Source organism: Pyrus communis, chromosome 14, assembly GCF_963583255.1.
Source record: "Pyrus communis chromosome 14, drPyrComm1.1, whole genome shotgun sequence".
In the NCBI taxonomy this organism is placed as follows: domain Eukaryota; kingdom Viridiplantae; phylum Streptophyta; class Magnoliopsida; order Rosales; family Rosaceae; genus Pyrus; species Pyrus communis.
The window spans coordinates 14,738,155-14,753,678 of record NC_084816.1 but is presented as its reverse complement, the minus strand read 5'-3'; the positions used below and the strand labels follow the sequence as shown (position 1 = coordinate 14,753,678).

Below are 15,524 nucleotides of genomic sequence, written 5' to 3'. Positions count from 1 at the left end.
AGATTGACTTTACTCCTCCTTTCAGGTCCGTAAACTATATTTTGGTCATGCATATTACAGCTTAAACATATGTTAAGAAACTTATTTGGTGGTTTTAACTGTAACTGCTGCAGAAGGATCGACATGGTTGAGGAATTAAATAAGATTGCAGGTCTCAACATAAATCCAGAGGATCTCTCCAGTGCAGAAGCTAACCAATATCTTAAGGATGTGTGCAAGAAGTTTGATATCAAATGTTCCCGTCCTGAAACAACAACTCGTCTGTTAGACAAGGTAACTCATTGTCTTCTTCCTCCCATATATTCTTTAAAATCAAGTACATGAATCAGGATACTATCTCTGGTTTTATGTGGTGGCGGGGAATGACGTTACACTCAATGCAATGTTATGCTTTTCTCAAATTTACGTTTTCTTTCCCTTTGTCAGTTAAGAAAAGACCTAGTCGCTTGGAATCTTAATGTGTGATGGATATGAAAAATGACTCGTGCATCAGTTTTTACTTTTTGGTTCATTTTCTATTTTTGCAGCTTGAGGGGCACTTTTTGGAAGTGACGTGTGTAAATCCTGCGTTTATCATTAACCATCCTGAGATAATGAGTCCTTTAGCAAAGTGGCATCGATCAAAGCCTGGCCTGAATGAACGTTATGAATTGTTTATCAACAAGCATGAAGTACGTCTACCAACTTGAGGATTTGAATGATTTCTTTATTGGCTACCTTTTTCTCTGTCATTAAGCCTGTTTACGATTTTCATTTGCTTTCCAGCTTGCCAAATGCATACACAGAATTGAATGATCCCGTGGTACAACGCCAACGATTTGCTGATCAACTCAAGGTATCACTTAATTGTTCAGTTATGGTACCTTATTAAACAATGTTTGCAGAAATCTAATGATATCTGGTTTTGGGTTCAGGACCGACAATCAGGTGATGATGAAGCAATGGCTTTGGACGAAGCATTTTGTAGAGCTCTTGAGTACGGGTTATCTCCAACTGGTGGTTGGGGTTTGGGCGTTGATCGGCTCTGTATGTTGCTAACTGATTCACAAAATATTAAGGTTTATCTCTCTCTCTCTCTCTCTCTCTCTCTCTCTCTCTCTCTCTCTCTCTCTCTCTCTCTCTCTCTCTCTTTCTTGTATTTGTTTCGTGTGAGCTGTTTCTCACTGTCTATTGTTTGTGGTTGGACAGGAAGTTCTACTCTTCCCGGCTATGAAACCACAGGATGAGCCTTCTGCTAAAGGTACTAACTTCTTTTGGAATAACTTTCCTCGAATAAATTTATAAAACTTTCTTGTGGACCTGAATTCTTCTTCTGTTTTATGCTATGTTGCAGAACATTGTATGTTTGATATGTATAAGCACATTTGGATCTCTAACTGTAGTTCTTTTGCATTGTTCAGCCACTTTAGGTGCTTGAGATTATTGGCATGCATCGCTCAATTTTTGTAGCATTCATCGGACTTGAATCGGTGGTCTTATCAATGGCCTGGTGTACCTTTTTGTTTTTATTTTTCACCGTTATATCTAAAGTGTTTTCGTGTAGAGCTATAGTTGTCTGACTATTCATACACTTGCATTATATGTCTCTGTTGTGTTAGTTTCTTTTGAATAAGGATCTGTTACAACTGAAAAGAAAAAGTCTCTCACATCTGTTGGTTTGGTTCGTTCATTTGCTATCATTAAAAAATTTGTGGTGAAAAAATTTGGAATAAAATTTTTTAAAAAATAAATTGAGAGACAAATTCATACCTTTAATTTTCTTCCAATTCGGTCACAGACCTACAACAAACAAAATTACTTAATTACACAATTAAACAAAAAATTTAACAAATAAAAAACCCTTAAATTAATTGGGAGAGGGATGACGAGATATGGGTGATGAGTTGGGTATGAGAATGGTTGTGAGAGAGAGAGAGAGTAGAAATATGCCAGAGAAGAAGAGAGTTGTTGGGGAAAGAAAGAAGAAGGGAGAAGCAGAATGAAAAGGAAGGCCACGCGGCCTGTTTTAACGAATTGGGTTTGCTCGACGAAATGGTTCGTCTGGTAACCTCACCTATGTCATCGAGCAAAGAATCGTCATCTGGTACACAAACAAAAAACGGTCACGAAAAAAAAAGATGGTTTGTCGGGCAAAGTCATTTTATCCTATGAATTTGTTCTTTTGTCAGTCAAAAGGTGGCATAATACTCACCAATTTTTCACTTGGCAAGAAAACTTTGCCCGATGAAGAATAGTTTGCCCGTCGAAATGTTTCGTCACCTAAATTCTCCGAAAAAAATAAAAAACATTGACCACTTTTGTCCGATCAAATTTTTTTTGTCTGTCGAGTAAAGTTTCTTTACCCCACGACATTTCGTCGGACAAATAATTTTTAGTAAAGATATATAAATTGTCAAAAAAGTTTATATAGCACATGTATATCATTACTGCTATGACGACCCATCCCGAATTATAATATGTATTATTCTAGAAAGCATGGAAAAGACGATTTTACCCTTGAGTGTTGGGTTGTGAAGGTATGCATGGGCTAAGAAAAATGGACCAATTATTTCATTTCCTTTTTTTTTTTTTTTGACCCAATTGAAATTTGGGGTTGTTTTGGATGATTTTCTTAGCCTATAATTGGTGGCCCAATTAGAGCTTAAGGATTTTTATATGTGTATACCCAATCCAGATCAAGACACACACACTCACACATGTGCAACCTTTACCTGTCACTCTCTTTCTTGAACACTCTTTCCGTCTGTACAGTTCGTATGCACACGCACCCAACTAGCTTCATCTTGCACGGATCGAGATAGTGGAGACCATTTCCAAGTTCCTTGCAAGCTCAGGAGTAGAGTTATACCTTTAGTTTGGAGGATGGACCTCGGGAACTCGAGAACCAGGGAGTTCCGACGAGGTGTCCTGTTACTCCATCGTAATCGAGGGTGTTTCACGGAGTTTTAAAGTTCTAGGGAGTCTTAAAGTAACTTCATGAAGCTTATAGAGAAGTTTTGGAAGGATTTTGGACATCGGGACACCCAAGTTTGTCGAGTTGCAGGGTTGGCCGAGCTATTGAGATTTTTCCGGCCAAATTCCATTGGTTTTAGGACTCCAAAGTGAAACCGGTGAGTGTAGAGGTGACCGGCGCCGGACTCCGGCAAACCAATGAAGGAGAAAGGGAATATTCCGTCAACTTTGACGGAATATTACTAACGGCGTCAGGTGAGACATTTCCAGAGGACAAGCGCAGTCAGGCGAGGCTCGAGGGTTATGACCCTGCCACATATTAGTGAGTGGGCTTTTGGTTTTTAGTATATATATGCTTGGTATTTTTCCCATAAACTTATTTAAATGGACTTATGTTTTGAAATGCCATGCCAAATATTTTATACTTAGAATATGCATTTAGTAGTTGCACATATTTATGTTTGACGCTACAAAAGCTCAGGTAAATGCCAGGTGAGTTTATAGATTGCGGATGTGAGTTGCATGATTATGTTAAGATGTATTATGGCTCATAAACATGCACCCTGGTGTTAGTGCTCCTACCCGTAGTCAGGGCATAGTCCTTCACATGATGTTCACCTCTCGCACCATACGCTCACCTTGGATCCAAGTTAGGTGCACAGTCCTGTCGTACAGACCATTATAGGTGGTTCCGACTTGTAGATGACCTGCGATCATTCGCACAGTCTTCACGTGATCGTAGCACTTGAGCGTATTTATTTACGCCCAGTCCTGTCGTACAGACCACTTTAGGTGGTTCCGACTCATGTGCAAGCATACTTGTTGAGCTATTAGTTCAGTCGTACAAGTCATATTAAGTGACTTCGGCTGACATATCATTTGCATTGATTTACATTACCTGGCTTACATATTTTATGTTGAGCTATTTGACATGGCATATATGTGGATTTTGCTATTCTAAGCATGGTTTTGATATACGTATGCATTCTATTTTCTAGGAAATCATACAGGTTTTACATCGATAGGTTATTACCTTCGACAAGTGAAATGGTTTTGAAAAGCTTTGTTTTTGCCCACTTATACTTTCTGTTTTGTGCCCCTCTAGATTTTAGGTAGGAATGCTTGTTGGTGGCTTACGAGCAATTGACGGCGGTTCTAACAGTTTATCACTAATGTAGGACCACCTCTGGTATTGTATAATTAGTACTTGTCCTGTTGGACTGCACTCAGGCTACCTATGCTCTGATTATGGCGTATCACACTTAAATATCGGGATTTGCACTTATTTTTGCTTTATGTAAATTAGCTAGCTTGGTTCTTAGTTACTCACATTTCCTTTTATCAATATCATTTCCGCACTGCGCACATGGCTACGTCACCCTCACATGACGGCTAGCATGCCTTGATTTTGGTCGGGGTGTGTCAGTTTGGTATTAGAGCCTAGGTTTGGCAGTCCTGCATATCTTGTATTCTAATTATTTTGGTGTCTTCTGTCAGAACTATGTCGCCTCGTAGAGAGCCACATTCCTCGGCTGAGTCTAGTTTCCTTGATAATGCTCAATTAAGGGAAGTTATAGCCAATGCTATTTAGTCTTTGCTTCGCCCTCCCAAAAGGACTCTCATGAAGACTATGTATAATCTGAAATTGGATAAGTTTATGGGTAATGAAGGACATAAGGGAGCTAAGCGGTGGCTCAATCATCTTGAGAAGACATTCTGTTTGATGCAGAGACAGGGAAATCTCCCTAAGGATAAGTGGGTTAAGATGACTACCGGGTTTTTAGGTCAGGAGCCTGCATCTTAGTGGAGACAAGAGTCTTATCAGTTATCACCAGAGGAAGCTGCTGATTGGGAAGTTTTTAAACAGTTATTTTAGAAGAGATTCATTCCTCCAAAGCATATAAATCGTAAGAAGCAAGAATTTACGCACCTGAAACAAGGAAATATGATAGCTAATAAGTACTACAGGAGGTTTACTAATTTGTCTTGTTATCACCCCGGAGGTTGCTGCTAATCCAGTAGAGATGCTCCGTCGTTTTAGGTTGGGTACTAGAAAGAAGTGGCGTTTTATGGCGACCACAACTCCATGTGCTAATTACCAGGAGTTTTATGAGATTTTGCTTTGAATTGAAGATTCAGAGAACATGCCCAGTGATAGCGAGGAGTAAGAAGAAAAATATGGTAACCAAAAGAAAAATGATAAAGATAAGGGCCAATCATCTCAAAGACAACGTAAGACTCAAAGTTTTAAGAGAAGTAATGCCAGTTCCAATTCTTCTAGTGTGGGTTTGAGTTTCACGAGGCAGAGAAGGGCTGGTAGATTTTCTGGAGGTCTTCGTTTTCTGAGACAGATGGATTCTGGTAGCACTGGTGCTCCCTTATGTCGCAGATGTAATAATAGACATTTTGTGGAGTGTAAGCGAGGCAGCAGCGGATGCTATACTTATGGCCAAATGGGGCATAGGGCTATTCATTGTCCACAGAACTAGCAGAAGCCCCATCCGCCTTCATTATCACCACTAGTTCCAATCTAGCAGGTTCCAGAACCTAGTAGTTGTGCCCAGACTGGTCGTGGAGGCGCTTATCAGTATCAGGGTGATGTAGCTCTTTGTTCTGCAGGGCAGTATCAGTATCCGCATGATCCATATTATCAGAGTGGTTACCCTCAGTATCCTGGAGGTTATACATCGTATCCTCCCTATTCAACTGGTGGGTCTCAATGGTATCCTGGAAGACAGTCCTAGCACATGGGGGTTGCTTCTAGTAGTACAGGACCATCAAGGCAACCTAATCAGCCAGGTCAGGGGCGTAGTGTGCAAGGACGTGGTAATCAAGCTAACAGAGGTCGAGGAGGATGACAGCAGGCTTAGGGACGTATTCACCACATTACACTACATGATGCTCAGAATAATCCTGATTTGATCATGGGTACGTTGAATATTCTTGGTCATTTTGCTAGAGTATTAATTGATTGTGGTGCTACGTATTCTATTATTTCTCATATGTTTACTCAAACGACACAATCTCATGCTACACCTCTTGGGTATGATTTGGAGTTTTCAATGCCTAGAAGGGAGACATATTATGTTAGTTGTGTATATCCAAGATGTCCCGTGTTTGTAGAGGATGTTGTTATGCTAGCTGACCTCATCCCGTTAGATATTGTTATTTTGATGTTATTTTGGGCACATATTGGTTACATTACAATTGTGCCATATGGGAAGACAGTCACGTTTCATCATCTTGGGTTACCTAAGGTTACATTCGTGGGCGATCGTTGTGGGGTGAGGCATGGTGTTATTTCTGCCATAAGGGCTAAAGGATTATTAAAGAAAGGTTATCAAGGATATTTGGCTCATATGGTGTTGAATGATAATGTTCCGAACAGTGTGGAAGATGTACGAGCAGTCAGGCATTTTCCTGATGTATTCCCTAATGATTTACCTGGATTGTTGCCAGATCAAGACATGGAGTTCACTATCGATTTACTTCCAGGTACAGATCCTATATCTTTAACTCCTTATCGAATGACTCTTGCTGAATTGAGAGAATTGAAAATTCAATTACATGAACTAGTTGATAAGGGTTTTATTCAGCCTAGTATTTCGCCCTAGGGAGCTCCAGTTTTATTTGTACGGAAGAAAGATGGGACTTTGAGACTATGTATTGATTATCGGCAGTTGAATCAGGTAACAACTAAAAACCATTATCCATTACCGCGTATAAATGATTTATTTGATCAACTTCGGGGCACCTATGTGTTTTCTAAGATTGATTTGAGGTCTGGTTACTATCAATTGAAGATTAAAAATGAGGATGTTCCTAAAACAACTTTTAGGACTGGATATGGTCATTATGAGTTTCTTGTGATGCCATTCGGATTAACTAATGCACCTGCAGCTTTTATGGATTTGATGAATCGAGTATTCCAACCATATCTAGATAATTTGTCATTGTCTTTATTGACGATATTCTGGTGTACTCTAAGTCTAAAGCGGAGCATGTTCGACATCTCACTTTGGTGTTGAAGAAATTGAGGGAACATCAATTGTATGCTAAGTTTAGCAAATGCCAATTTTGGTTAGATCAAGTGGCATTTTTGGGACATGTTATATCTGCCCAAGGTATTCAGGTGGACCCTCAAAAGGTAGCAACCGTTGAGAATTGGGAGCAGCCACGAACCATCACGAAGGTATGGAGTTTCCTTGGTTTAGCAGATTATTATAGACGGTTTGTTAAAGATTTTTCAGTCATTGCATTACCACTGACGAGATTGACTAGAAAGGATGTTAAATTTGAGTGGGATGATAATTGAAAGCAGAGTTTTCAGCAACTAAAGTATTGTCCCACTCATACACCTGTGTTAGCGGTTCCAGATGATAATGGTAATATTGAGATTTATAGTGATGCTTCCTTGAATGGTCTAGGTTATGTGTTGATGCAGAATGGTAGGGTGATCACTTATGCTTCGCGACAATTGAACCCTCATGAGATGAATTATCCTACTCATGATCTTGAATTAGCAACCATTATCTTTGCCTTGAAGATTCAGAGACATTATCTTTATGGTGAAAAATGTAAGATTTTTACGGATCATAAAAGTCTTCAGTATCGTTTCACTCAAAGGGATCTTAATCTTCAACAACGAAGATGGATTGAATTGCTCAGTGATTATGATTGCACGATTGATTATCACCCTGGTCGTGCAAGTGTGATGGTAGACACACTTAGTAGGAAGTCTCAAGGCTGATTTAATGCTTTATATGCTTGTTGTATCCCTCTTCTTGCATATTTGAGATCCACTGGAATGAAGTTAGGAGTAAAGATCGAGAGGAAGCTTTACTTGCTAGTTTCTAAGTCAGATAAATTTTAATTGATCGTATGCTCGAGGCTCAGATGAATGATGAAGAAACCCAAGAGTCAATTCAGGCTATTTCACGGGGGAAAAAGAAAGATCTTAGAGTTCGGGAGTCTGATGGTATGCTTATGCAAGAGAGACGAATGTACGTGCCGAATAATCCTGAATTAAAGAAAGAAATTCTTGATGAAGTGCATGTAAACGCTTATGCAATGCATCCTAGAGGTACTAAAATGTATTATACCATTCAACCATTTTATTATTGGCCTGGTATGAAAAGAGAAATTGTTGAATATGTGAGTAGGTGTGCCATTTGTCAGCAGGTTAAAGCATAAAGGAAGAAGCCATTTAGATTGATGCAGCCACTTCCCATACCACAGTGGAAATGGGAAGATATCACCATGGATTTCGTGTATAAACTTCCTCGTACACGAAATGGTTATGATGGTATTTAGGTGATAGTGGATTGGCTTACTAAATCAGCGTACTTTATTGCAGTAAGGGAGAAATATTCTTTAAGCCGATTAACTGAATTGTTTATATCGAAGATTGTTAAATACCATGGGGTTCCGGTTAGTATCATTTCGGATCGGGATCCTAGGTTCACTTCTAAGTTCTGGGTGGCATTTTAAGAGGCTCTTGGTTCGAGGTTACTCTATAGTACGGGCATATCATCCTCAAACAGACGGGCAATCTAAGAGGACTATTCAGACATTAGAGGATATGCTGAGATCTTCGGTATTGCAGCTTAGTGATGCTTGGCATAAACTTTTAGATTTGATGGAATTCGCCTACAATAACAACTACCATTCGAGCATTAGTATGTCACTTTTTGAGGCACTTTATGGTAAGTCTTGTCATACGCCATTATGTTGGTCAGAGGTTGGTGAAAGAGCATTGGTGGGCCCTGAGATTATAGATGAGACTACTCAGAATATTCAGGTAATTAAGTTTAACCTGAAAGCGGCCCAGGATCAACAAAAGAGTCTAGCAGACAAGCATGCCACTGATCAATTGTATAAAGTTGGTGATTGGGTGTTTTTAAAGTTATCAACGTGGAAGGTGTAGTGCGGTTCGGGAAAAATGATAAATTAAGACCTAGGTACATCAGACCGTATCAGATCACCAAGCGAGTCGGTGAAGTTACTTACAGGCTTGGGTTGCCTCCAGAGTTATCTAAAGTGCACGATGTTTTTCATCTTTCCATGCTTCGTCATTATGTCTCAGATCCATCACGTGTGATACCTCCTCAACCATTGGAAATTAATCTAGATTTAACTTATGATGAGGAGCCGGTGACGATTTTAGATTGGAAAGACAAGGTTTTGAGGAATAAGACCATGCACTTAGTGAAAGTTTTGTGGAGAAATCACTCGGTGGAGGAAGCTAACTGGGAGATGGAAGATCGTATGAGGGATTTGTATCCACGCTTGTTTTATGATTATTTGTGGATTGTTATGTTATTGTCTGAAATTTCAAGGACAAAATTTTTCTTAAGAGGGGTAAGTTGTGACGACCCGTCCCGAATTATAATATGTATTATTCCAGAAAGCGTGGAAAAGACGATTTTACCCTTGAGCGTTGGGTTGTGAAGGTATGCATAGGCAAAGAAAAATGGACCAATTATCTCATTTCCTTCTTTTTTGGGATCCAATTGAAATTTGGGGTTGTTTTGGATGATTTTCTTAGCTTATAATTGGTGGCCCAATTAGAGCTTAAGGATTTTTATGTGTATACCCAATCCGGATCAAGACACACACACTCACACACGTGCAACCTTCATCTGTCACTCTCTTTCTCGAACCCTCTTTCCGTCTGTATGCACACGCACCCAACTAGCTTCATCTTGCACGGATCGAGATAGTGGAGACCATTTCCAAGTTCCTTGCAAGATCAGGAGCAGAGCTATACCCTTAGTTTAGAGGATGGACCTCGGGAACTTAAGAACCAGGGAGTTCTGACGAGGTGTCCTATTACTCCATCGTAATCGAGGGTGTTTCACGAAGTTTTAAAGTTTCAGGGAGTCTTAAAGCAACTTCACGAAGCTTATAGAAAAGTTTTGGAAGGATTTTGGACGTTGGGACACTCGAGTTTGTCGAGTTACAGGGTTAGCCAAGCTATTGAGATTTTTCCGGCAAAATTCCGTTTGTTTTAGGACTCCAAAATGAAACCGGCGAGTGCAGAGGTGGCCGGCGCCGAACTCCAACGAACCAAGGAAGGAGAAGAGGAATATTCCGTCAACTTTGACGGAATATTACTAACGGTGTCAGGTGAGACGTTTCCAGAGGACGAGCGCAGTTAGGCGAGGCTCGAGGGTTACGACCCTGCCACATATCAGTGAGTGGGCTTGGGCTTTTGAAATTCCATACCAAATATTTATACTTAGAATATGCATTTAGTAGTTGCACATATTTATGTTTGATGCTGCAGAAGCTCAGGTAAGTGTCAGGTAAGTTTATAGATTGCAGATGTATGTTGCATGATTATGTTGAGATGTATTATAGCTCATAAACCTACACCCTGGTGTTAGTGCTCCCGCCCGTGGTCAGGGCACAGTCCTTCACGTAATGTTCACCTCCCGCACCATACGCTCACCTTAGATCCAAGTTAAGTGCACAGTCATGTCGTACAGACCACTATAGGTGGTTCCGACTTGTAGGTGACCCGTGATCATTCTCACAGTCTTCACGTGATCATAGCACTTGAGCGTATTTATTTACACCCAATCCTGTCGTACAAACCACTTTAGGTGGTTCCAACTCATGTGCAGGCATACTTGTTGAGTTATTGGTTCAGTTGTACAAGTCATATTAAGTGACTCCGGCTGACATATCATTTGCATTGATTTATATTACCTGGCTTACATATTTTATGCTGAGATATTTGACATGGCATATATGTGGATTTTGCTATTCTGAGCATGGCTTTGATATACGTATGTGTTCTATTTTCTAGGAAATTATACAGGTTTTATAGTAAGGGGTTATTACCTTTGATAAGTGAAATGGTTTTGAAAGCTTTGTTTTTGTCCACTCACACTTTCTGTTTTGCTCCCCTCCAGGTTTTAGGTAGGAGTGCTTGCTGGTGGCTTACGAGGAATTGATGGCGGTTCTGACAGAGTATCACTAATGTAGGACCACCTCTGGTATTGTATAATTAGTACTTATCATGTTGGACTGCACTTAAGCTACCTATGCTCTGATTATGGCGTATCACACTTAAATATTGGGATTTGCACTTATTTTTGCTTTGTGTAAATTAGCTAGCTTGGTTCTTAGTTACTCGCATTTCTTTTTATCAATATCCTTTCCGCATTGCACACATGGCTACGTCACCCTCACATGACGGCCAACATGCCTTGATTTTAGTCAGGGTGTGTCAACTACAACATTATGTGCCAGTTATAGAATTTCACTAGGAGAATTTAGGTTTTGCAAGTTCAAGATCCATAGAACCCAACCCACCAACCCAAATAAGGTACACCGGCAGACAAATTTTTCCCCAGCAAAGTGACTCCACACCGGCAAAGACAAAGATCAGCAAAAGAAAAGGCACCAAGGGTTCAAAAATGGTAGAAAGCGATACGAAAGAGTGGAAGAAGTCGAGAAAAGGAACAAAGAAAAATGAAACAATAAGGGAAAAAGAGAGCAAAAGTAGAAAGAGGTTAACCAGCCGATGCTCAACATGCGTCTAACATGGACAAAATCGGGATTTTCCCACCCTAAACACCATAGAGAAGAACAACGTGAGGAAAAAGCGAGGGGCAAAAACGTCCACTCACTGGTCATCCACAGTGACCACCTGAACTGGGTTTTAGTATATATGATATGAATAAAAGCTTACACATGACATTACATGATTGACACGAAATGCTACAATGACATTGTACTCATGTATATAAGTCCTTATGCGTAGGTGCTCACAAACAAAATGAAGATATACAAAATTGTTAGAGTACTAGTTCTATGTCCAACGCCTAATAGGTCTTCAATACAAGTAAGGTTAGAATTCAATTAAGAACTATTGCCTTGTCACTAAGAAAAACTAATATCTGGCTGCTTAAGAATTAAGGGCTTCTAATACTATCTTATTCGTGACTAGACATTAGTGGAACCCTAATGACATTATGATAGGAAGACTCATTAGAGTTAAGCTAAATACAAGACTAAAGTCTCTACACACACCATGAAATATAACTTAGAATACCGCCCCATTAAATTCAGTGCTACCGAGCAGTGAATGCGCATAACAACTTGGCCAATTAACATGTTTTCAGGACTATGATCTGTTTTGCATCTTCTAAGCAGCCTGCACTAGTTTGAGCGGAATAGGAATTCCTATCCGGATCCTCATTGTGAGGATCCTAAGGATCAATTCAACTTCATCATATCCGTTTATAAGTCATTATGCGGCTATAAATTATTTTGAATTTTTTTATTTAAAATTGAACATAAACAATGTCCAACAAAAAATAGTTGCATGATGTATGATAAACGACTAAAATGAATTGATTCCTAAAATCCTCACAAAAGGATCCTCATCCAGTTTGAGCCTATGCCGCATAATTATCTTTTTCTCATGCCATGTCGACGTCAAAAACATAATCTATAAATGTCTAGCAAAAATGACAAGGATCTAAAAAGTTGGATACCGAATTTTGTATTGAAAACCCTAATGATATGGCAAAGCAAAAGTTGAAAACCCTAATGGCTAATGTGATGAAAGACCTTGGGTTAGGCCGGTAGAAAATTCAGCGGTCACAATCCATATAAAGTCACGAGCGGAATGAAATCAGCGGTCTCAAGTTGTTTCAGTTTTTCAGATGGGACCAATAGTTTGGTCACAGTACTCGATTCTCATAGGTGGAGCTGAAAGTGACGTTGCATTGCATGCCAAAATACTTTCTGGCTATCACACCATCACCAAACATTGAATGATTCGAAAAATAAATGATTAAGTTTTATATATAAATAAAATTAACGGTTAAGTTTTACACAAATTAACGGTTAAGTTTTATGTGAAAATATAATTTAATGAATTTTTACAATGGTTAATCTTGCATCGTACAACCAACCATTTGTATATATGAGTATGAACGGGAGGAGAAGCTTGACCAAGTGAAAAACGAAATGATAAAAGAAAATGATGGAAACACCTGGAATTTCGAAAAGCCATTTGAGATATTAATAGACATAGATGCCCAGATAGTAATGTGCACTTGCGGTCGGTTGGCTGTTCATCAACTTTTTATATCTGTTTTTTCTATACGTTTCCTTCAATATCTGTAATTCAACCAAAACAAATCTAATAATATTAAAATTGGTGGTAGGATTGGAGATATATTTTTAATATGCACAGAACACTGCGGATACATCATGTGTTATTATACAAGTGGAGGAAAACTTCTTTTTTTACCAATATTCTTCTACTTGTATAATGACATATAGCGTATATGTTGTGTTCCAAGCACACTAAAAAACCTCTTGTAAGATTGTACGCAAGAGTTGGTGGTCAGATTAAATTCTTAACTTTTAACTCGGTTTTCCTTTTTTTTTTTTTTTTTTCCCTTCTTCGTAGCAGCTCAAATAATGTACTCTTAACAAAATGTAGCTGATTGCAATATGTTCAGAAATTGAATTTTGCAAAAAAAGTTTTGTTTCTACCAGTTGCTCGGCCGGAGTCGGCCAGCGTTAATGGTCAGTTGGAGTTGGCCGGGAATGGTGGTCGTTGAAGGAGAATCTCGTCAGAGTTGTTGTTTATATATTGTTCGATTGCAAATATATAATAAAATTAAACTACGTTTACATGAATGAGTGAGTTGATTTTTTTCATTAATATCTAAAATCAAAATATATGATTTTTTTTTTGTTTTTTTTTTTAAAAACAAATATATGATATTTTAGTGAAAACTTTCAAGACTCTGGTATAACTCAAACCCCACTCTATAATACTGGCATGTAAAATTACAATTTCAAAGCATATTTTATGTTTGTGCTTCAAGTTGAATGGCACGTTTTGCCATATACATAGATTCTTAATTAGGTATTCGAATGATCATGGCGGTCTCTGAGATTTTGAAGGTTTTGTGCAAAATTTATCTCCTTAAGATAATTTTTCAAAAAATAGTTGGAAAATGTATTGATGTTAGACAGTAATAACTTGAATCAAAATAAATTTTAGGATTCACTGATTGTAAGCATATAAATATCATTAAATAATAAATAAAAAGAGCTACAAACATAACCTTAACTAAATAATCAAAAGCAATTCAATCTTAAACAATCAAACAATCAAACAAACAAAAAAACTTCAAAAACTCTAACTTTAAAGTTTCACACTGAATATATAGCATTTTATATAATAAAATTGAAAGAAAAAAAACGTTTTTAAGGTGTTGTTATTGGCACTTCAAATATCTCATTATGCACTCCAATTTTTTATATTTAGAAAGGAAAAAATTTACACTTGTAACTTGTAAGGAGTACACAATAAGATTTTAAAATGTTAATAAAAGCAATTTTTTAATATATAGCATTAGTACCTATAAACATTAGATGGCAACATTTTTTTAGAACCCTTTCAAATTTGGATCCTGCGCGATGGCACATCTCGCTTCCCTTCAAAGCCGCCTCCGCGAATGATGAGTTACACATGAGTTGGGTTTCATTTTTCTTGGTTAAACTTGGTGTGTCATTATTTACTATTTGGGAAGAGTTATGAGAGGAATATTTACCCAACTCTTCCATAGCCATGCTATAGTTTATAAAAGGGTAAATAGGAGGACACACCATTAAATGATAAGATTATTGTTTGCACTAAGAATAACTTTCCAAAAATGATAATTACGCATTCTTGTTTAATATTATTCGACGTTTTTATTTGATTTAATAGAGATAACTTTAATATTTATGCGTGGGGCCGGTATGTTCTTAATAAAAATACAAAGAAAATCAATGAAAATAGTTTGAAAACTTTGAGTTTTAACGATAATAACATAATAAAAGATTAAGTAAATAATACTAAATTTGATTTTTTAATATAAAAATATAATTTTTCGTTAAAATAAACAGTAACTCGAGTTTTTTATTAAAATTTACAAAAATATCTGCCTAAGAATAAAAACGCACTTTGTGTCGACCAAATAGTACCACTATCGTTGTATTTAATATATTATTTTTTGTAAAAGATGAGTTTATTTGGCCTTGTTAATTTGCACGTAGCATAAAAGGCCAAAAAAGGTAAAGGAAAAAGGCAAAGATAATTAAATGGGTATATGTCTAAATCAAGGCATGTCACGTAGGTTCGTCATCGATTATATGTCACTGCTGACAATATGACTCGTATCTGATTGGACATGCACAGGTCAGAGATGCTCCAAAATCCATAAGATTTTGACCTAAACTACCCAAATCTCAGTAAATATCCCAATGAAAATCTAAATTCGTGCCTTTTGTTAGTGCATTATTACATCTCACTTTCATATTTGCCATCATGATTGTGACATCTAAATCATGAGTCATCACCTTGGATTCATCTCAACCTTGTAATTGATATCTTAGTTATACTAGTATCTGGGGGTGAAGATGTAGATAAAAGCGTAAAGCTATACGAGAGTTATTACGGTTTGAATTGTTGTATTGTATTTATTTTTATATGAGAGTTTTTACATTGAATCCTTCTTATGGGAATATTGAATCTCTATCTTAGGTACATT

At 37.9% G+C, this 15,524-nt stretch overlaps 1 protein-coding gene across 1 annotated transcript; it reads left to right on the top strand.

The window, feature by feature from the left end:
* Nucleotides 1–464: 464 nt before the first annotated feature.
* Nucleotides 465–1,417, top strand: LOC137714406 (lysine--tRNA ligase-like). Its single transcript, XM_068453632.1, has 5 exons — nt 465–671; nt 767–835; nt 915–1,058; nt 1,189–1,240; nt 1,401–1,417. The coding sequence occupies exons 1-5, from the start codon at nt 465–467 to the stop codon at nt 1,415–1,417; spliced, it is 489 nt and encodes a 162-aa protein (XP_068309733.1).
* The last annotated feature ends 14,107 nt before the right edge of the window (nt 1,418–15,524 follow it).